Source organism: Centruroides sculpturatus, unplaced genomic scaffold, assembly GCF_000671375.1.
Source record: "Centruroides sculpturatus isolate CEXI.00-Female unplaced genomic scaffold, Cexi_2.0 scaffold115, whole genome shotgun sequence".
Classification (NCBI taxonomy): Eukaryota; Metazoa; Arthropoda; class Arachnida; order Scorpiones; family Buthidae; genus Centruroides; species Centruroides sculpturatus.
This window is the reverse complement of record NW_019384545.1, coordinates 88,743-112,321: the sequence shown is the minus strand read 5'-3', so window position 1 is coordinate 112,321 and position 23,579 is coordinate 88,743. Positions and strand designations below refer to the sequence as shown.

The 23,579-nt window shown below is 31.8% G+C and overlaps 1 protein-coding gene across 2 annotated transcripts in view; it reads left to right on the top strand.

Moving 5' to 3' along the window:
* LOC111623472 (WD repeat and FYVE domain-containing protein 2-like) overlaps positions 1-23,579 on the top strand; it is a 68,670-nt gene that overhangs the window by 4,344 nt on the left and 40,747 nt on the right. The window contains exons 1-3 of one of the 2 annotated variants that reach the window (XM_023366056.1): positions 5,188-5,262; positions 5,331-5,354; positions 20,608-20,813. In XM_023366056.1, coding sequence (XP_023221824.1) covers positions 20,656-20,813 — 158 coding nt within the window. In that variant the 5' untranslated portion in view covers positions 5,188-5,262; positions 5,331-5,354; positions 20,608-20,655. Of the gene's footprint in view, positions 1-5,187; positions 5,263-5,330; positions 5,355-20,607; positions 20,814-23,579 lie in introns of those variants that run through there. The other variant, XM_023366057.1, reaches the window with a different exon arrangement.

Genomic DNA, 23,579 nt, shown 5'->3' with positions numbered 1-23,579 from the left:
ATCTAACTACGGATCCTTGGGCCTGAGCCATCTGGGCCAGAACTGTTGCGTTAGATCTTTTTCTAATATCGTATTTATGCTCTTTGACCCTTATTCCTAGGTTTCTCGTTGTAACTCCTATGTACTCCTTTTCTATTCCTAACTGCTGGTTCTCGTACGGGATCCTATAAACTCCTGCTTTATCTTCCTTTTTGATATCCCCTTTATCATTTCTTAGAATCTTGTACAGATTCGGAGCTCGTTTTACGATCAACGTTGATCCTTTACTGTCCGCAATCTCCTTCATGATGGTTCTTACATTTTTGTTGAATGTACACTTTGTGTATTTACTAGGTTCTTGTTTTGAGGCCCTTGTATCGCCTATCTCAAATTTTCTAATAATGCCAGCGATTATGTTTCTCCTGTAACCCAAGGTTTCTGCTATCTGCATAATCCTTTTCATTTCTTTATTTCTGTCCATAATGTTATCGTAATATAGAAAAGCCCTTCTAACTAAGGCACGAAAAGCTGCTAATTTATAACGAAATGGATCATTGGACTGCGCAGGAATGTAGAGTATGCGTTGGTTTAGTATACACACTAGTAGATAAATGCCCTTTCTTAAAGATGATATTGATATCCAAGAAGTGTATCACTACGGAACTTTTTTGCTCTAGTTTCAGGTTTAGGCCGTCTTTGTTATCGTTGATTCTTTCTATAAAATTACTGTTTTCTCGATTATTTTTCCATAGTATAAAGATATCATCGACATATCTCTTGAAGTAAACAATATCATTTCTGAAGCTATGCACAACTTTTTCCTCTATTTTTCTTACCAACAATTCGCATAGAAGCCCCGATATTGGGCTTCTCATAGGAACTCCCCTGTTTGTACGTTTGGCCTTCAAAGCCAAAGAAGGATTCACAGCATACAAGGTTAGCCATCTCTAAAACTTCGTTCCTATGGTGTATCAACTCTGTGTTTTCTTTAAACAAGAACACCATTAACGTTTCCAAACAAGACTCAATTTTAATTGAAGGGTATAAACTCTCATAATCTAATACTGTTCCCACTTCCTCATCCATCAGAGCTATATCTTGCAACTCTTTAACTACTATTGTAGGATCTTGTGCTATCAGAACACTGCTATCCAGTAGGGAGGAGATATAACCATGCAACCTTTTTTCTAAGACAAATGTAGGAGCTTTAAATTTCTCCACTATTGGCCTAATTTCCTTGCCTTCCTTATGTGTTTTAGCAAATGCAAATAGCCTTGGAATCCCAGGTCTGGGATTACGGCACTTCTTGATAAAAAGTAATACCGCCGTAAGNAGTGCACTTGCTTGATGATTTCCGCATCCTCCCATCTAACTACGGATCCTTGGTCCTGAGCCATCTGGGCCAGAACTGTTGCGTTAGATCTTTTTCTATTATCGTATTTATGCTCTTTGACCCTTATTCCTAAATTTCTCGTTGTAACTCCTATGTACTCCTTTTCTATTCCTAACTGCTGGTTCTCGTACGAGATCCTATAAACTCCTGCTTTATCTTCCTTTTTGATATCCCCTTTATCATTTCTTAGAATCTTGTACAGATTCGGAGCTCGTTTTACGATCAACGTTGATCCTTTACTGTCCGCAATCTCCTTCATGATGGTTCTTACATTTTTGTTGAATGTACACTTTGTGTATTTACTAGGTTCTTGTTTTGAGGCCCTTGTATCGCCTATCTCAAATTTTCTAATAATGCCAGCGATTATGTTTCTCCTGTAACCCAAGGTTTCTGCTATCTGCATAATCCTTTTCATTTCTTTATTTCTGTCCATAATGTTATCGCAATATAGAAAAGCCCTTCTAACTAAGGCACGAAAAGCTGCTAATTTATAACGAAATGGATCATTGGACTGCGCAGGAATGTAGAGTGGGCTATGCGTTGGTTTAGTATACACACTAGTAGATAAATGCCCTTTCTTAAAGATGATATTGATATCCAAGAAGTGTATCACTACGGAACTTTTTTGCTCTAGCTTCAGGTTTAGGCCGTCTTTGTTATCGTTGATTCTTTCTATAAAATTACTGCTTTCTCGATTATTTTTCCATAGTATAAAGATATCGTCGACATATCTCTTGAAGTAAACAATATCATTTCTGAAGCTATGCACAACCTTTTCCTCTATTTTTCTTACCACCAATTCGCATAGAAGCCCCGATATTGGGCTTCCCATAGGAACTCCCCTGTTTTGTTTGTACGTTTGGCCTTCAAAGCCAAAGAAGGATTCACAGCATACAAGGTTAGCCATCTCTAAAACTTCGTTCCTGTGGTGTATCAACTCTGGGTTTTCTTTAAACAAGAACGCCATTAACGTTTCCAAACAAGACTCAATTTTAATTGAAGGGTATAAACTCTCATAATCTAATACTGTTCCCACTTCCTCATCCATCAGAGCTATATCTTGCAACTCTTTAACTACTATTGTAGGATCTTGTGCTACCAGAACACTGCTATCCAGTAGGGAGGAGATATAACCATGCAACCTTTTTTCTAAGACAAATGTAGGAGCTTTAAATTTCTCCACTATTGGCCTAATTTCCTTGCCTTCCTTATGTGTTTTAGCAAACGCAAATAGCCTTGGAATCCCAGGTCTGGGATTACGGCACTTCTTGATAAAAGGTAATACCGCCGTAAGCTTAGTACCTTCCAGCTTTTTGACTCTTCTGTCAATAGACTCAACAATTTTATCGTTGGTCTTAACACATTCCGTTTTTTTTATGTATTCTTCCAAGGCTTTATTGTAAGTCTGTTTTTTCATTATAACTATTTGTTTGCTTTTATCGGCCCTTGCCGCAACCAAATTATTTACTTTCAGCCAACGTTTGGTGTATTGGATGTCGTTGTTCCTGCTCCCTCCTCCTTTCCATTTTTCTTGATTTTTAATGACTGTTTTCCAACGTAGATAATCTTTCTCTATTGGATCTAATCCAACTAATCCTCTTTCAATCTCCTGGATGGAGGTTTCCCAACTCCCTACATTCTCTGGAACGAAATTCGGGCCTTTCTTCAGAACTTCTTTTACCCTTTCCGGTATTTCAACTTGGTCCCACAAACTTGGTACCCTTTCTGATATTTCAACAGCCTCATGGATAAACCATCCTCAGGTGTAAATGAGATTGAACGTATTTTATTAAATAAACATTTCTCAGCGAAGGTGTTTAATGTTTTATTAAGTGTCATTTATTTATCCATAAACCAGGTTTTGGGTTTAAATAAAAGCTTTTTCATTCTTATAATAAAATTCATATAGAAAATTATGAAATCGAACTCGAAGATTATATATCTTTCAATAAAAAGAAAACATTCGNTGTCATTTATTTATCCATAAACCAGGTTTTGGGTTTAAATAAAAGCTTTTTCATTCTTATAATAAAATTCATATAGAAAATTATGAAATCGAACTCGAAGATTATATATCTTTCAATAAAAAGAAAACATTCGACCTCACAGCGATTCGATCTAGCGCTCTTGAAGTGATTGCAATGCCCCTGGTGGTAACATTTGTCTCTAGTTGATTTTAGCAACGACCGAAGATAGGTAGTCGAAAGACTAGTTAATCTACCGACTCTGGTACTAATAGTTCACGAAAATAATAATTTTCGCGAACTATTAGTACTTAAGTATGTAAAAATTTATTACATTTCATGTTGTACGAGGGTTTTACCCAATTCTCGAACCGTGTTAGAGTAAATCCGTGTTATAGAAGTGCCGTGTTATACAGGGGTTACCTGTATTTGCTAACTGATATATTAAAAAATATGTCGAACAAATTTAAATACTTCTAATTAAAATAAATTATTGATTAATCTATCGCATTAATCTGTTAAAAAATAATGCAAATAACATATGTTGGTACCGCCTTTTTAACTTTGTAAAATGATTTGCTTAAGTCGTTCGGGGCTAGCCGCTGATTATCAACAGAGCCGAGAACACGAGGGTTGCTAACGCTGCTGCAACATCAGTGCACTAGAACATGCAGATAAATTCTGATACGCGCATGCGCACTAGGCACTTGACGTTTCACCTTGGTTTAAAAATGTTCGCTCATGAGCATTCCGTTTCTCTGTTAAAATAGTTTGAACATGAGACTGGGGCCATTCGGTTACTAAAATCATCTGTAAAAGAAACAAACGCCATTAATTCGTATAAAATAAAATGTTTTTCTTGTAAAATTATGTAAATTAACATATATAGACGATTAATATTTTATTTATTTTTATTTTTGACTTTTTGTTCTGTTGGCACTAAGACCTTTCTTCCATACTGATCGTGGGTTCTGCCAGGACCACAGTGGGGACTGTAAAGGATGGGACCCGATGTATCCGAGAAAGGCGGCATATGAAAATTTCCTTAAAGTTTGCTACCCGATTCGATCATGATGTCCGAGCAGTTAGGGTGGCAGCCTACCGCTATGAGGGATCCTGGATCGAATCCGGATGGGCCTAAAAACTTTTGAAGGATGTCGGTCTCTGGTCCCTTATCACCCGGCCGCTCCATTTTGAGCCAGGCCGAACCAATAATGGGCTTGCTAAAAAGGCCTTCTTAATGTCCACAGGGCGGAAAAAGTTAAAAAGAAAAGGTTCTTCAGAGCAGTAGACTAACGCTTTACCACCTCAACCATTCTATTTTTAACTATCGTTTTAACATATTCTCATTGAAGTTGACTATTGTATATTTAATTTCAGTTACAATATATGTTCACACTTTAAATTAAATTACTTTTAAATTCAAAAAATATATAATATATATTTTACGAAACTTTGAATAATAATTAATATTTGAAATAAGCTTTTTATGACATTATTAGAAATTTCATAATAAAAAAAAGAAAAATTAATGATGAAAAATAATGACGCAATGATTAATTTCCTCATAATTTTAAGAAATGAATTACGAACTTAATTTGAAATATTTTAAGTTTTATAAAAATTTAGATGTAATTCTTGTCATTTTTTATTTAAAAAGATGCGTGTAAATTATTTTTCCTTAATTTAATTATTATATATTTTTAGTAATAAACTTATTTAAAAATATAAAATAATAAACTGATAATTACTTAGGATCTCTTTAAATATATTTTCGTCAATTAATAAAGTAAGAGGAATAAGGAAAATAATACTAAATAATTAATATTAAAAAAAATTAAAAGTACAAAATGTCGGTACAAGGGGGCACTGAAAGTCAAAATCCAATCGTAACCCAGCTGATGGATTAAGTGAGAGGAAGAGTTGGTAGAAAGANTGTTTGTGGTCCAATATATACATTACTTTTGATAAATGTTACAGCTGAGGAAGAGTTGGTAGAAAGAATATATTTCTATTTGGTAATTAATTCTTTTCGTTATAAACGTAATTTGTTTCTTTATACATTCACTTCTTACTCGATCACTATCATTCTTATAAAAGTAGCTTTTATATTATGCTTTTACGAATGTAATATAGTGTATCCGAAACCGCCTCTCCCAGTCATGTGAATCTATAAAACGACGAATTAAAAAGTTTTAATGTTATTTTCTTATCAAATGCATGAAAGGATTATGAGAACTTATATCATATTTGAATCGAAGATGTTATAAATAAGTTTCTTCCTGCATTTTATAAATATAATGACAAATTACGAAACATGTATACGTCCAGTTTACGAGTAATTGATATTTGTATAAGTATAAAACATGCGAAATTTGATCAATTTCGTGCTTTTTCTATTAAAATATATTGAGACAATTTTATATAAATAGAAATCCATTATATTATTTCATCCTTTGATTTTGATCATCATCATCTGATTTATGAGAAGTGATTTTATTATTTTCAAGAATAATCTGATGGAGATAAAAGTAATAATTTAATATTTATAAAAAAATTAGTCGAAATTAAAATGTTTTACAAATGACACATCATTTCAATATCATCATGGTGGTGATGATTAATATAATTCAAATAATAATAATAACATAAAAACAATTAAAAATATTTTTGAAACTATAAAAAAATAAACAAACATGTTGGAATATTTGTTAATCAAGTTTTGTTTAAAGTTTGCTAGTAATTATTGAATAGAACTATTTGCAGATCAAATAATGTGATCTTTCTTAGAAACACCTGTTGACATTTGTCAATTTTCTTGTAATTGATCTTAACTATGACAGATGATGATATTCTGTATGTAATTGCAAAGTTATGAACTGTATTGTGGTTTTAATTAATTAGGAAAATTGGAAGATACTTTTGAATCGCAAAAATTATGTTTTCATACTTTTTATTGGCATAATGTAATCCACAATTTAAAGTCATTGAGAAACTTTAATTGTTTTGACTGAGAAAAATTTGTAAACTTTGAAAGAACAACTTGGAAAAAACTAATAAAACAAAAAATCAGAAGCACTTCAATTTTTTTTAAATATGCAGTTTCAAAAGAAAAAGTAATGTCAAATTTTCAATAAACATAAATTTTACAAAAAGGAAATACAAGTTACTGAAAATTTTTATTATGAATATAAAAACACATTAAACTTTTTCAAATATTTTATGTATAAATAGCATGATATTGTTTAAGTTTGAGATTAAATTCAAATTTTGTGTTTTATTTTACAAGAACATTTTAAATAGAAAATGGATATTATATAAATTTATAATTTTAATTTTTTTGTTAGGAAAATTTAAACATAATGACAAGATCATTAAAATCATTCTAATTAACATTTTCTAGTCAAGTCTGGAGTCTGAAGCAGTTTAATTAAGGTCAAAACGGAATAAAGAAATTTAATGTTATTGTGGAAGATGTGAGATTGTCTCAGTACAAAAAAAAATAAATATTAATCAATATTAAAAGTATTAACTTAGACCATCACTATATAGTTTATTCAATTTATTTGCCATTAGTAAATAAATTTAATGATTGATTTTAACATTTAAGTTGTATGATTACCATGACAAATAAGATTATTAGTGGTAAGAATGACAAGAATAGTCTTATTTGTTGTTCAATTTATGAAGATTGTTAAGAGATTATATGTTAAATCAAAATTTTAGAACCTCGAGATTATTTCCAAGAATACTTAAAATTATCTATACTTAGATGTTAATATTTATCTTTCTGTTGAGATACTTGATTTATTGTAATGTTTGTGACATATTTATGTGATTGCCTAATCTAGTTCTAACTAGTCTTACTTTATTATGACACTACTATATTTATTTTGTTTTAGTATTAGAAAATAAATGAAAATTAATTATGGTATTTTATTTTATTAAGTAGTTTATGATAGTAATTTATAGTTTGCATTATCATTTATTATATAGGAGATATTAATTGTCTTTAATTTATTAATTCAATGTTGCTAAAAAGCATTGACTAAGTAATTCTCTATATGATTTATGATAAGGTCTGTTAGATTGTCAGTTAAATCATGAATTTTTTTGAAAGATTTACAAACTATTAGAAATGAAAGTACACTCTTCTCTAACTGCATTTAAATAATACACAAACCTTGACACAAAACCTTTAAAAATGCAGTCTTTTTATTCACTTTTCCAAACGTTTTTGGACAGTTTGAATGGCCTTCCTCATGAACAGAAAAATCAAATCCTTTAAGTAGATTCGATTTTTCTGTTCCTGAGGAAGGCTATTCAAACTGGCTGAAAATGTTTGGAAAAGTGAATAAAAAGGCTGCATTTTTAAAGGTTTTTGTTTTGAGGTTTGTGTATGAAATGAATGTACAGAATTAAATTAAAAGAAAACTGATTTGTTAGGGATTTCAACAAAAGTTGCACACTGAAAACTTATTTTTGATGTTTGTGGTCCAATATATACATTACTTTTGATAAATGTTACAGCTGATGATAAATTTTTGTTTACAAACATGAATATGATTTCTATTTATTACAATACATAGTACAAAAAGACACAAGATTGCATTCAAGACAAAAATTATATTGTCATTACACTGTTATAATGGTAATCTTTGTTAAAAAAAGGGAGATGATGTATAAGAAATAATTTATAAATTTACATCCAACTTTTAGAATAATAATAGAAGACAGTAAATGTATTAATATTATATATACATATGTATAGTAGATGTATTAATATTTTTTATATAATATATATGTATATTTTTTCCCTCTCTTTTTTTATTAAGAAATTTCCTAGTATTTCTTTATTATGGTTCTGATCTTAATTTCTGAATATTTTTTTAATTAAAAGACTTCCTCTTTAACTGTAAGTAGTCATACAATTAGTTTTATGAAGATATGAGTAGTTTATTTGGGAATGGTTTTAGAACATAAGTGTTCAGCTTTGAAAACTAAAAAATTATGCATAAACTGCACATTTTATTTCATTTAATCACAAGTAAAATATCAAATGAATCTAAATGCACACATTGTCCCTCAAAAATTACTGACATTTTAAACTTTAAGGAAAAATCTTGTAAAATCGACAACATAATTTGTTAATATAAAGCTAGACAATTGGAAATCTTTTTTTGCAATTCTTAAGTCAAATTCACTCTCTGTCAATTACACTTATGAGTTTCTCCAAATTCTGATTTCATGTGGGAATGAATTAAAACTTATATTGGGTGATTTTGGAATTTCAATCTGGAATTCAATTCAAATGCTTTGCTTTTCCTATTGCTATTCATCTTTACTCCTGACAATATACAAGAATGATTCAAACAACCCAGATAAAATACTTTTTAAATACAAGAGGGTAAGCAAAAATTGCGAATACATGGTTCACAAAAATTATTTGAAAAATCGTAAAGAATCTTTTGCTTGCGCATATAGGACGACCTAGGAATTTGAAGCTATGATAAATGAATAAAAACCTTGTCTTATATGCAAGTAAATGCGGTTAATTAAAGAATGTTTTTTTATTTATCAAAGATATTTTTATATTAAGTGTTTTGAAATTTGAAAGCATAAATATAACAGTGTAGATAAAAAAAAATATACACAAAAAATTAAAATCAAAAATTTGTGTAAATTTTTTTTTACACGTTGTTATATAAGCAAAAAGTTAATAAATTAAAACAACAAAGTCTTTTAAATGAAAGTCAAATAAACCTCTGAAAAGACCACTTTTCTGGCAGAAGTATAAGATTTTGCAATAGATAGCACAAAGGATAATCAATGAAGTGTCTGACCCTCCACCAAATGTGAAAAATGCAGCAAAGTCAATCAAAATCACCAACCGAAATTTCACATGAAATCATTGCAGAAATGTTCTGCAGAACAGATTTATTCCAAAGGACAATGCATAAATTTATCCTCTGTGCTACCTGTTGTAAAAATTATCTGCTTTCACCAGGTAAAGGTTTTTTAGAGGAAGCTGTTGGAAGTCTGCAAGCACCTTTTACATTGTTTTTCCTGTTCTCTCCCTTTCATAAATCCAACAACTAGCAATTATACATTCTTCAATGGTGTAGTTACTTGTAGCAGTCATTATTTGTGTTCTTTTATCTGAAACAACAAATGGAACATATGATTAATTTTCTGTATGGGGTGATGGGACTTTTTGCCTACCCTGTATAATAACTGGTTACAATGTTTAATTAACAAAAATATTAATAAAGTACAACACTTTGGGTGCGTTTACTTCTGAGCTAATTTTACTATAAGCACACTCAGCCTGTATACTTTTGTCCGAGTGCCACGCTCATTGGCGTTTACTTTAGGGCTATGTGACGTCATGTTTAGCGAAATTGGTAAGCTCGGAGTGCTAGCTAGTTTGTTATCGAGCTTTGCACTAATTCAATATGGCTGCTCTCATGAAAAAATTACTTTCTGTACAAAGTACTAAAAATGGAATTAGTTTTCGAAAAATAAACGGCAGAAAGTATTTTTATTGGTAAATTTCAATTATTTATTGTGTAAAATGTTTACAATGATCTTTTTTTCATTGTAAGGTTCAATAGCTTCAGATGACTTTTTTCATAAACAGAGTTAATTAATGTGAAAAAAATTAAGTTTGATTCATTGTTTATGATTAAAAGTGAAGTTTACCTAATACACATTTGGAATCTTCAGAAATGTTATGTTCAGAGCATTAAATAAATCGTAAAGAAATGAACGGCATTAATAATCCAAAATTACATAAGTTTGTATACTTGAATGAATTTTCACTTACATATGGAAAATGACTTCTCAAGAAATTATATCATTTGAATACCATTTTTTCATTACAAACTAAACTTATATGATGACAGAGTAATACTTATTTCTATTGAAATAGACTACTGCTTCTTCAGTTGATGTCTTAATAGCCATATGCTTTTCATCAATAGAGCCTCTAATTCCAGGAAAACCAGATTGGGTATAAAAAATTACATTATTCTTACATCATCCTGCTGTGTGATGGCCAAGAGATCATTTTTCATTTTCATTTAACACTAACTTGTAAGAAAGAATTAACAACTTTATTTAAAATATTCCACGCAGTTCGTCTAAACATATTAAAACAATCGCCAATACCCTTAGAGGAAAGAAAGAAAGAAAAAGTGTTTTGTATTTAATATTAATTATTTGTTAATTTTGAACTCAGTTTAGTTACACTACAACAAAACAACATCACATCTATTCACTGGGTAAAACAATTGTTTTAAATATGTATTATATGTATGTATAATCTACTATTCTCTTATAAACTGCATCTAATTTCATATATTACTTCGTATAAACAAACCTAAATGATTCTTGATTTGCCAATGTCCATAGACAGCGTAAAAGCTGCTTTTGAGGAGACACGGATCGTCTTCCAGAGGAAGTAATTTTTCGGTGTCTATAATTGGGCTTATTTTTTAGAGGAGAATTTCAAAACTTTCTCTTGTAAGTCTAAGGTTGTTTAAAATTGGTTGGCTTATAAAAAGGTAGAGTCTCTTCAATAAAAGTTTCTATCTTTTTTATTTTACCTTACTTTTTTTTTTCTGTTTTCATTTTTCTACAATTATATCCACAATAAAATCATCCTCGTCTGATTCAGAATCAAGTAGTTATATCTGTAACGTAACATTTAAAATAGCAGCTTTGACAATATTATTTGCAGGAAACCGCCATATTTCTTGTTAGCGTTTGCATTTACTTTCGAACTGGACATGTAAGCACGAATACACATGCTAATGACATCACTTCGGTGTTCGGAAGTAGCACTATTAGCTCAGAAGTAAATGCACCCTTTATCAACTCACAGTGAATATATAATTTTAATCTCTTCTAAATCTAGTTTTGCTGTTGCTATCATTTTATTATTGATTCTAAAATTGCTTTATGCTCTAATTTTTTAGTGATCCTTTAGTTATATTATCCTAAAATCTAGGCTGTAGGCTGTTCTCATATATAGGCTATGATTTATAGCCAAGGTATTATAGGTATGATTCAGAATAAAACCAATAGGAAAAGAAAGGCATGAGGAATAACATTGTTTATGTAAATCTGTATCTTGTAGTAGAGTTAATTGTATGCCAGTTTGTTGGTCATTTTTGCTAATTTTCACAAATTATTTAAAATTATTATTGATATATTACTGCATATTATTACTGGTATATTTTACTGCATTTTTCTTTTATACTGTAGCTGTAGTTTTTTACCAATAATCAGGCTTTTCATGTATTAATTGTTCTTGTGCATAGGCAGCATATGATGAATTTTACAAATAAAACTTTGCATAGGCTGCAGACTGTAACAAAGTTTTTGTTACAGTCTGCAGCCTATACAGTCTGGGTAATATAAATTATAACAACTAATTTTTGTCTGCATTCTCATGTGATTCTCATTGATTACCTTGCAATTTTATTTCTAACACACAATGTGCAAAGCATTGTGTGTTAGAAGATAAAGTGTTAGATAAAGAAATTATTGACAGTTTGAATGGAAACAATTTGCTAATTTTAACTGTGCCACAAAAATTAGAAATGGTTAAAATGTTTTACATTTTATCAGAAATTAGTTTAGAGGATAAAATAAACTGTCATCATTTATTTTAAATAACAAAATTTAGATTTAAAAAATTTGAGTTTAGCATAATCTGTGTTATTAATAATCTGTCATTAACTATTGGAGAATGAATATAAATTCTGTGAAAAAAGAAGGATTAAACAGAAAAAATTAATAAGAGCTAAACTGATGATAAATATTTCATAGGGAATATTAAAGACAGATTATTTTTATGATGTATATGAAAATGAAAAGACTGAACTAAACAAGTATGGGAAGTTACACTATGATTCTCTAAAATACTTGATATAAAAAAATAGGCCTATTACATTTTCACAAACAAAAATACATATATAAATTACTTCAGTATCAATTAAATATATGAGTATATCAATATATTTATATCAGAAAAACTAGTTTCAGTATAATAAAGCAAGAAAAATATAATTTGGTATTAATTTTCCAAAATATTTGTACTCAAATTCTATTTATTCTATAGGGTGTCCCAAAAGTGATTTAAATTTTAAAAAGAACATATTATTTATTCATTAATTGTCAAAGTTACTGTACAATCATTTTAAAGGGTAAACATTGCAATTAAATATGGAATAGAATACAGTTGACCCCCTATAACGCGGTAGATACGTTCCACTTTATAAGAATTTTGCGTTGTAGGAATCCTTAAATACATGAGCCAATCACAGCCCGGCACGCGTGCAGTTTACAGACTATGGCTGTCTGAAAGGTTTTCTTCCATAAAATTAATCGATTCTAGACTAATTTGACTCAACATTTCCAAAACACGTATAATTTTTTAGGAATAATCCATATAAACTAAGCTATAAACAAAAAATTGTAGGATTACTTACTGAGTGTGCACCATTCAACGATACCATTGCTTAAGCTTGTTTTCGTAGTGGAGTAGCGCACCAAACGACGTGCACATTTTCTAATAAGTTATTTTTCTGCGAAAAATTCGTTGAACTTTGGAGACATCATTAATAGAAATAATTTTTATGGCTGTTGAATAAGAAATGTGTTTTTCACAAGAAATGTATAAAATTACAGTACTGTATTAGACTTACAGTACCTAATTTATATACTGTACAGATGATAGTAAACTCAACTTACCTGCCTAAACTCTCCGTAGCATGCAAGTAGTTCGGCTGCTTGTCCACTATTGGTCCAGATTTGATCAATCCTGTCGCGACACAAGTTGGCAATGACGTTTTACCACATTTTACAAGTCTCTTTTAGCATCTTTATACGAATACGGTCACAATTTTTTTGCTGTGATATATGAATTTGCATTATATGAACATGTGTTATAGGGGTACTGTATTTGATAAATGTGTCCTACGATTCTTTTGACAAAATTTTCAGTTACATTTTCACATAATTGTAGTTCAAGTTCATCTATAACTTTTCAAATTTCTGCTTTCAATTCAGGAATTGTTCTTATTTTAGTGGCAAAAATTTTAAATTTTACAAATCCCAGAGAAAAATGTTTTACGGTGTCAAATCACATGATCTTGGTGGCCAATTCTGATCACTGTTGTGTGAGAGGAGTTACCCACTTCTACTGCAACAACTTTGTTGTTTTCAAAAATCTTCTCTGTTGTTTTGTGTGCGATATGACAAGTGGCACCATCCTGCTGGAACCACATGTTACTCAAATCCATGCTGTCCAAATGAGACCATGAGAATACTGATATTATCTTGTAATAATGCACACTATTAACAGTAACTGCATTTTCAGCCTCATTTTCGAAGAAATATGGTCCAATCACTCCACCAGTCCAAAATCCACACCAAACTGTCACTTGTTGGGTATGCATCAGTTGTTATTTGCATAGTCATTTCATTTGGCATGTTTCTTCAATCAAAAATGCCACATAATTTGTGCACAGTTGCAGCAAAACTTTCCAGTAGTTGTAATAAGTTTTGATAATCATTACATGCTCTTCCATCATATATCACTCTGTATTAACTAACTGCAATATGTTTACTACAAGATGTCACTTCATATGGGCCTGCCAACCCAACAGGAGAAAAATGGCATGAAATTTAAATCTTGTGTTAATTTTGGGACACCCTTTATCTTTGCCTGGTGGTAAATTCATTTACTGAAAGTGCTTGCCTTTTGTTGTCATATTGTATTTTTAATTAGATTCCTTGGTACTCAACATCAAATATAGTATATGATAAGCAAAAATTTAATAACTTTAAAATGAGCAAACTTTAACAATTTTCACAAGCACTTTTGACAGCTGATTTATATATTATCTTCAGGTTAAAATTCATAACCTTCTAAATTCAAATAATATAAATTTATCACTTGAAGATGATAGATGTGACTTAGCTGTCAAAAGTGCATGTGAAAATCATTAAAGTTTGTTAATTTTAGGGGCAGTCCATAAATTACGTAAGGTATTTTGGGTGGGTGAGGGTCAAAGATTTTTACGATTTCTTACTCAGGTAAGGGGGTAATAGATCTCATCTTACTTAATATTCTTATTTTTATTTTTGACAAGACTATGTCTTGTTTATAAAATTGTACTGCCATTTTTTATTACCAACATAGAGGTATGAAGGAGTACGTGTCGAGAGTTGATATTTGGCACAGAGTATTAGATGCCCAAATCATTTGCGCATAAAAAAATCCAGATTCATAGGTAGTCAGGGGACCAAGAACTGAGTCAAAATAAAATCTAAAATGGCGACCTCTTCTACAAACAGGCAAAACAGGCACCTCACCCCATTGAAGTCAGATGGGGGAGAGTACCACCCATAGTCATTCTAAGAAGTGAACTCTGACCTTAGGACTGAACACGTAGTTTCTTCTATGTTAAATAAAATTTGTAATCTAATTTCGTAAACTTGGGAATGCTTCAAATATGACGTTAAAACAGTTTTATGTTGTTACAAGTGGGTTTTTTTAACATTATTTAGTATAGTAAAATCATGGGACAGATAAAAATTTGATGTTATATTAGGGTTGTTGTTACATCCAATGATGTTATAATCGGGTTAAACTGTATAGTGTTTGTGCAAAATAAAAAAATAATTTTGGACGATACAATAACCACGATTATTTTTTTCAAAAACGGGAAATTTTTGTTACACATTGACAAAAATTCGACCCAGGCCGTCACGCAACGGAGAGAAATTTCGAAATTGGATAGGTTAATTTCATCGAAAATGCATGGTGGACGACCTCGTGGTTGTGGCAGGTGAAGTTTGAACGATTGCACCCAAAAGCAGTGATACCAAAGAGGATTGGAGAATGAGAACGAGACCTGCCTTGAGCATCAAAGTGATTCCACTTAGTAGTGAGTCTCCAAGTCATAGTCTTGGCCCAAATATGGTTTTGCTGTTTTACTTGTTTGATCTCGTTGAGTGGTAGAGTTTTGAATTTGGCTTCAGTTTGGTGGTTTCTATTAAGAATGCTCATACTAATGCCATCTCATGCGACATGATAGAATAATAACACTAGCAGACTCACTCTCTACACATTTTTTATCATGGGAGAAAGGCTGTGTGGTGGTTTCTCTCTTGTTTTTTTTTTTATTAGAATAAGTGCATTACTTCTATGGGTGTATAACACAGAATATATAAACCAAAATACATGATACAAAGTAAACAAAAAATTAATATTCGGCTTTTAGTGAAGACTAAAATATAAAACTAGAAATTATAAATTATAAATAGTCTTTTCTTCCATATTTTTTGAACATAATTTTAAAAAACAGTGGCTTCTGAACAAGCTTATTGAGTGGTCATCGCAACATGAAACCAAGCGTAAAGATTTTTAATTTCAGAATAAGTCTTATCTTGATCATAAATTGGACAATGATAGATCATATGGTTGACGGTGTAGAGCAAAAGCAAGAGGCAGTTTCTGCCCGGTTATACATTGCCAGGTAGCTTTTAAAATTATCATGCTCAGTAAGTAGTTGAGCAGTAGCAAACATTAAATCTCTAAGCAGTGATGAGAACCTGCATTCAACACTAGAAAAATAAAGTCTTGTTTTTCTACCAGTTTTACTGCTCAACCATTGTTGATTCCACTTTTGCATAGCGTTGTCATGAATATAATTTTTAAGGCTGCTACGTGAAAGCGGGATGTGACTATAGTCCAAGTCAGTGTCCTTTGCAGCTGACTTAGCCTCAAAGTCAGCTTTTTTATTTTCTAGTATGCCAGTATGGCCAGGAACAAATATAAAAGTTACCTTATTTACAAGACATTTAGTATGGTGCTGGATGTATGTGATTTTATTGCTATTGCAATTGGGATTTAATAGAGCTTTTAGGACAGACTGAGTATCACTGTAAATGTTGATAGATAGAGTTTTGTTTGGTACTGAAGTGGCCCACTGAATAGCTTGGTAGACAGCATCTTCAGCTTGATAGATGGAGGTATGTGTGGGGTATCTGTATCCATTTTGTTTTGGTTGCTATGCCTTGACTCTGGTCCGGCATAGTACACAGCCACCGGTGTCAACTGAGTATAACCCACTTAACCCAACATAATAATAATAATAATATTTTAATCAAAAAAGACACAGTCTGCTCAAAATTTCTTTTTTAATCAAAAAAGACACAGTCTGCTCAAAATTTCTTTTTGAAACCACCATTTCTTCTGATCACGTGTTCCAGAACACCATCGATGACCGGACCTTTCTTTGTAGGCTACTAGGTCATCTGGCTAAAACATTCCTTTAAAAACACACAAAAAAATGCATTTATCAAGTGGATATAAAGGACTGAAATTCCCTAACTGGAAAGGATGCAAGTTTAAGACATCTGTAAGACCGCCAGTTCCAATTCTTTACTTTTTAATGTTTTAATTGGATTTTTTTGTGTGTTTTTAAAGGAATGTTTTAGCCAGATGACCTAGTAGCCTACAAAGAAAGGTCCGGTCATCGATGGTGTTCTGGAACACGTGATCAGAAGAAATGGTGGTTTCAAAAAGAAATTTTGAGCAGACTGTGTCTTTTTTGATTAAAAAATAAATTATCATCCGGCGAAATTCTACAAATAATAATATTATTATTAAGCACAGAGCCCAAATGGTTAGGAGTTGAAAATTGAAATTTAGTACACAGTTAGTATATGTCATGAGAATGTACACAAAGGGATTTTCCAAAATCCCCCCGTGGGGGAGAGGGAGAGGTTAAGGATTATCCTGAATTCAGATTTTACTGTACTATTTTAGATGCGGTTTTTTGTGGGAAATCGAACATATTTTAGACCCATCTAAAAATTCTCTAATTAGTGTCGGAAGAGGGTGAACCTAATTCTTGCACTCAGTAAAAACGGGTAAGATCGGCTATAATCTATTAATCTTAATCTTAACTATTGTTACTTTTTGCCTGAGTAACACTGGGCTCATTTGTTAGTATAATATTAATTCAGTATATATGAATACTACATGCACTATTTTGAACAGCTCAGTATACTATAGTATTTTACTATCGTGTACAGTTTAATATAATGATAATTATCATCATCATATGTAGTATATAATCATCAACAATTTATACAACTCAATATAATAAGATATTTTGAAGAAGTAGTGATCATAGTATTGAGTGTTTATGACAAGAATTATATGGTTATTCTACAGTAATTTATCTAGTGCTTTAATACTTCTTCCAGAAATTATTTTCTTTAAAAAAAAGTAAAAAAAAAAAAAATAAACATTTTTGGTCTCTTCATCAGCCCTCTTCAAATACACAAGTAGAAAAAAGTATTTGATAGAATTTTAATGTACTAATGGCATGGAGTGTTCTATACACTTCATTATATTTTTTGAATAATTTGGAGCTATATTCAAATTTCATTGGATATCTGCCAATATAAATTTCCAAAAGTATAGAACACTCCAACATTATTATGTCAAAATTCTATCAAATTTTGAAGCAATCTTGAATTTTTTTTTCCTGCTGTTATTCCTGAAGAGGACTGAAGAAGAGACCAAAAATGTGTTTTTTTTTTTTTTTTTTTTTTGTAAGAAAATAATTGCTGAAAGAAGTATTGAAGCACTAAGTAAAACACTCCACAATACCTTAAAAAATTGCATTAAACACACTAATTTCTAATGTTTTTGGCCATATTTAACTAACCTTTTTCAGGATAAACTTACAAAACAATAGTTGCATTTGAATAGAATAAAAAAAAAGTAAATTATTAGTTCTTGTTTCCAGTGTTTGTGAATGTTTTTGGTTATTCTACATTTATATATAGTGTATTACATATATTATATATAGTGTAGAATACCATTGGTATTCTACACTATATATAATAGGCCTATATGTAATATAATATAATGTAATGTAATATAATGTAGAATAACCATATGGTATGAACCAATTAAACACATCCATGAATATTAAGTGAAAAGTAGCTTCTTTATTAAGATTTACTAATGGTTCCATTGGATATGAATATTTGTTTTAATAAAAATTGTACTATTCGATAGATTTAGTTTTATTTATTGCTGTTAGCTACTTTTGTTATATTATGCATTGTTGATATCTGTATTAATATAAAAATTTTTATTGTTATTAAGATTATTTTTATTTAATATTTAGGTTTTCATTCTTTTATAAAATTAGAGAATCTTATTTTTCAATTGTCCTCTATAAAAAATGAGAGTGTAATAAAAGAAGATACAAATTCTGAAATATATCTAAATAAATATTTTTAGCACATTCCTAACACAGTTTTAGTAAAAAATATTAATATATATATTAAATTTAACTGTAATTGATCTGGATTATATTGAGCTATAACTGGCAGATCGTGTGGTCTTAATCAAAAATTAGGTTAATAGATATTTATATTTGTATAACTTATGATACAAATTCACTGAGTTCAGCGTTAATAAAGTTCCTTTAGTATTAACACAAGCACTTTCGACAAGTGTATAATCGTCGTCTTCAGGTGAAAAGAACAAATTTTTTTAACAAGACAACGTGCAGGATGTTCCAAAGGAACAGAATATTCAAAATTCAAACAGGCGTCTGGAAATTCTGTTAAGAACGTGCAAGTAATTTTTGATATGTCCGAAACTTTATATTTTACGATGCTAGTGGCGCATGCGTGGAAATGCTACCGCGTTGGCGATACAATGTTAGGCGCATTTCGTTTTTTACGTACCGATATAAGGCAATCCACACCCCGGGTAGATCAAGGGTGGGAACATTGCACGCTTCTGAAGTAGCCGTGAGAAGCGCTTCCCAGATAAACACAAGCCTTCGATTGTTGCAGCATTTAATTATTTCCATTTTGGGCCATAATGCTTTGTAGCCTTGCTCGAGAACTTTTTTAGCGAGCTCTGTAGAACATCTTCCTTTGGCTACATCATCCTGATGCAAGGCGGGAGGCGAGCATTCTTGTTGTTGCTCCTATGTATCTTGTAATATTTCCCGTTACTGGATTTTCTAGTTTTATCGTGTAAATCCCTGACTTTTCTAAAGTAGTTAGCCTGTCCTGATTGTTGCAGATACATCTGCATAGGTTTGGTAGGGGAGTTATGGATAGTATGAAATTATATCGCCGAAATATGCGGCTGATGCGTATAGAGGTTGGTCCAAGATATGGCAATGACGACTGGATCACGGATGCTTTTTCCTTTCTGTACAGCGTGGTACATGGGTATAGGGCCTCTTTTACTTTACGAAGCACATGTTTATATTTGGCATATGTAAATCCTGCAAGAGATACTGCTGCTCTAATGATATCTAATTCGATTTTTGTTGCTAGCTGTGTCGACGGAAGCAGTAATACTCTTCTAATGAGTGCAGCATTGGCGGCATTGATGTACCGCAACGGTTAGAAAGCATCTGCTGGTAACAGGTCAGATTTGTGGTGAACAGCAAATTGCGGCCTCTCAACCGACTTTTGTATACACAGATCCAGGAACGCTATTGAGTCCTCATGCTCCCTCTCCCAAGTGAAACTGATAGTAGGGTATATGCTTGAAAGTTGCTGCACAAATTTGATAAACTCCTCCTCTGTATTCTCCCACACTATTAGGATATCGTCGACATAACGTAAGTATAGCGACGGATAACTGATGGTAAGAGGGGAGTTGAAAATTCTACGCTCGACTTCTCTCATAATAAGCTCGGCCAAGACTGCAGATAGCGGGGAGCCCATAGGAACTCCTTGTTTCTGCAAGTAGATGCTCTTGTTGAAAAGGAAATAATTGTGATCAGTGATGAATGTCAGCGCATCACGTATGTCTAGCACTTGTTCTTTATTAACGCTGAACTCAGTGAATTTGTATCCATAAGTTATACAAATATTGACGTAAGTTTTTAAATTTATTTTTATTTATATTTGTATATTTAACTCTGTTAAGAATTGATAAAAAGTATTTTATCATTGACGGGGTGATTACCACCACCACCACCACCCTATCTATAGATATAAACACTGATTTAGTACAGTACTCTACATTTCTTCTTCACATTGTCTATCAATCTTGAACATCTTCCAAAATAATGATGCTGTAGTTTATATAGATATTTTTGAAATTGTATCATATACGTATTTTTTTAAATATTTTTTATTTAAAAAAATACATGTATATTCATTTAATGTAATTGATAATTTTTAACTTTATTTTTTTAGGATAGTGTTGTAAATGAAAGTAGTTTTTGTGTTTATTAAATTCTAAATATGGCTGCAGAAATAAAACCAGTTGCTGGATCTAGCACACAGTTCGTTAATGCTCGCAAACCACAACTTATAAGTAAACTTGAAGGCCACCAAGACATTGTTAATGTTGCTGTTATATTGACTGGAATTGAAGGTGTCATAAGCATTAGTGATGATCGGTAAGTAAATTCATATATTTCATATATGTAAATTTAACATGGATTTAATAAAGTATGTAATTATACAGTGAAACTTCCTGAATAGCAGACATCTTTACTTAATAGACATTTTTACAATCACCAGACCCTTTAAATAGGACATCTATTATATTCACCTCTAAATAACAGACACTGTCATCCATAACCAACCTTACAAAAACATAAAGTCCCATCTTCAGTATTCTGAAAACAATTAATTACATACAAAATATTTTAACTTATGTAATGTTTGGGATATAATTTCAAAATATGTAAAATATTTAAACAATATCTGAATAAATAATCAATTAATTTCAAGTAAATTATTATGATGCAAATATCCTCCATAATTTAAATTATCCTTAATGCGAGTTTCTGTTGGAATCTAGTTCAAAAATGGTGCACCATGCTGTGGATAGAGTTTCCATTTCCTTGAAGTTAATAGCGACTCCCTGCTTAATTGCCCAATAGATCTCAAGCGATTCGAGGTATTTCAGTTCTGACAATTTAGCACTCTGTAGTTCAATGCGTACTTCCTCATTACCCACATACATCACTAATGCTGTAGTAGTCATCTTTTTTCTTATAGAATATTCATGTTCTTTCATCCTCATGGCAAAATATCTTACTGTTGCTCCAATGTATGTTAATGAGTGGTTAACTCGGTCATTGTGGAGACGTACCACATAAACTGCTGGAGAGTATGAGTCATCTATATGGTTTTTATCATTTCTGATGAGAAAGATTATTGGAAAGCATTGATATGTTACGTTCATTTTAGTGATTCTTGCAATTTCTCTATATATATTAGAAAGTGTTTCATTGTATGTGATAACTTTCATTTGTTCGTCTTGCAGAATAGTCCTCTCCCTCTTATTTATATATTGTTTTATGAGATGTTTGACCAAAGAGGACGTTTATCCATGTTGTGTTGCTAGGGCCTTGATCCACGACAATTCGTTTTCCTTTCCACTTTGCTCAAAACAATGTGTGTGGGCCCTTTTTACCAAAGATCGAAAAGCAGAAACTGTAACTATAAGGGTCATGTGAATGGTTCGGTATAAATAGAGGTGTATATGACTCCTTATGGAAAACACATGTGGAAAGATAACTGTGCTCCATTGTTATGTTGATATCCAAAAAACGTATCTTTGTACGACTCTCTTGTTCAACTTTCAACGACAGGCCATACGGGTTATTGTTAAAATACTCAAGTATCGCGTCAAGGTTAGGTGCTTTGTTCCGTATCATGAGAATGTCATCAATGTAGCTGACATACAATTAGGGATTGCAATTGCTGGATCCAGCACATTCTTCAGCCTGTTGGATTTGCAAATACTCAATTAAGTTTCTAAATAATGGCACAAAAGTCTACATTGTTGGAGTTGCCACTTTGCTATGTGCGCTATCGCTCAGTGGTGAGAGCGACATTGCTGTTTAGTGCAGCATGTGCTACATCCCCTCTCTACATTGCATTGTCCACCGTTTTACCTCTGCTGATCTAATTGCCAGTTGACTTTATGCTCTCGCTAAATAAAATAAGTAACTGCTCTACTAGTCCTGGTGCATAATTCTAATTTATGATCGGTTGTGATGTCAATGAATCACATGATGGAACAATTGCAGTTTAAGCCTGTGGGGAGTGCAGCCTTGTGGCTCACTTTGCTTGCTGCTTCGGCCGTGAGACTATGTGCCGCTTTCGCGGCTTGTCCACAAAACCTAACCTATCCCTCTGGGAGATGACCATTGCTACCTAATAGAAAACCTTTTATTTCAGCTCAATTGATATTTTACCGGAGACGAAAAATGAGAAAGGTGTCATACTTTTTTCCGGCAATCGCACAACGATTGGGAGTCGCATCCATCTCTCTGCTAAGCCTATCACATGTTTAACAGGCAGTCTGGCAGATATTGATGCTGACGTTCGCTATTGCTTGTGGTTGACTAGTACTACCCCTTTAAGGAATGGGAAACCCATCAAAATATAAACACCATTGTTGCCACTGACAGATTGAAAAGCACCAACACCATGACTGTGGCTTTTGTTGACTCAAAAAACAATAACATGGCCCACTTCTCTCTCCATCCTGAGGCCTACACTTGACAACAGAATATGTTCCTAGCAACCATGATCCGCCATCTTCGTTCTGTCATGTGATCCAGTGATGTCACAACTGACCGTAAATTAAAATTAAGCAGTCTTGGTTGGTAATGGTATTATAGAGCGAATAGCGGGCGCTGCCATACGATTCAAATTAAATGAAAATTGAATTATTTACCACAAAAATGGCTCTAACGATTTGGATCAAACTTGGTTAGTTTAGTGTTGCTTCAGCTGCTTGGCGATAAAATTTATTAGGTATGTATATTTATGAATCAAAAGTTCTTAATTTATTTTTTCAGATATCATGCCAGTTCAGTCAGTTCACAGTTATATAATAATAATATAATTGTACAGTTCGAATTTGTACTGAATAATGTCTCTTACAATGCCAAGTCAGCAAGAGAAATGTGGTGAGAATGATGATTAAAAAAACTTGTGGGACTATTTTAAAAAATTGGATGATAGTCGAAGTGCAAAATGCTTATTATGTTCAAAAACTTTGCTGATTAGTAACTGTTCCTATGACAGGCTTAAAAGGCCATCTACAAAAGATACACTGCGTCAATGTTACTTCTGCAAACAGCAAATTACCACTTTGTAATAGAGATACAGTAGTTCCCACAGCAATAGCAACTACGTCAAAA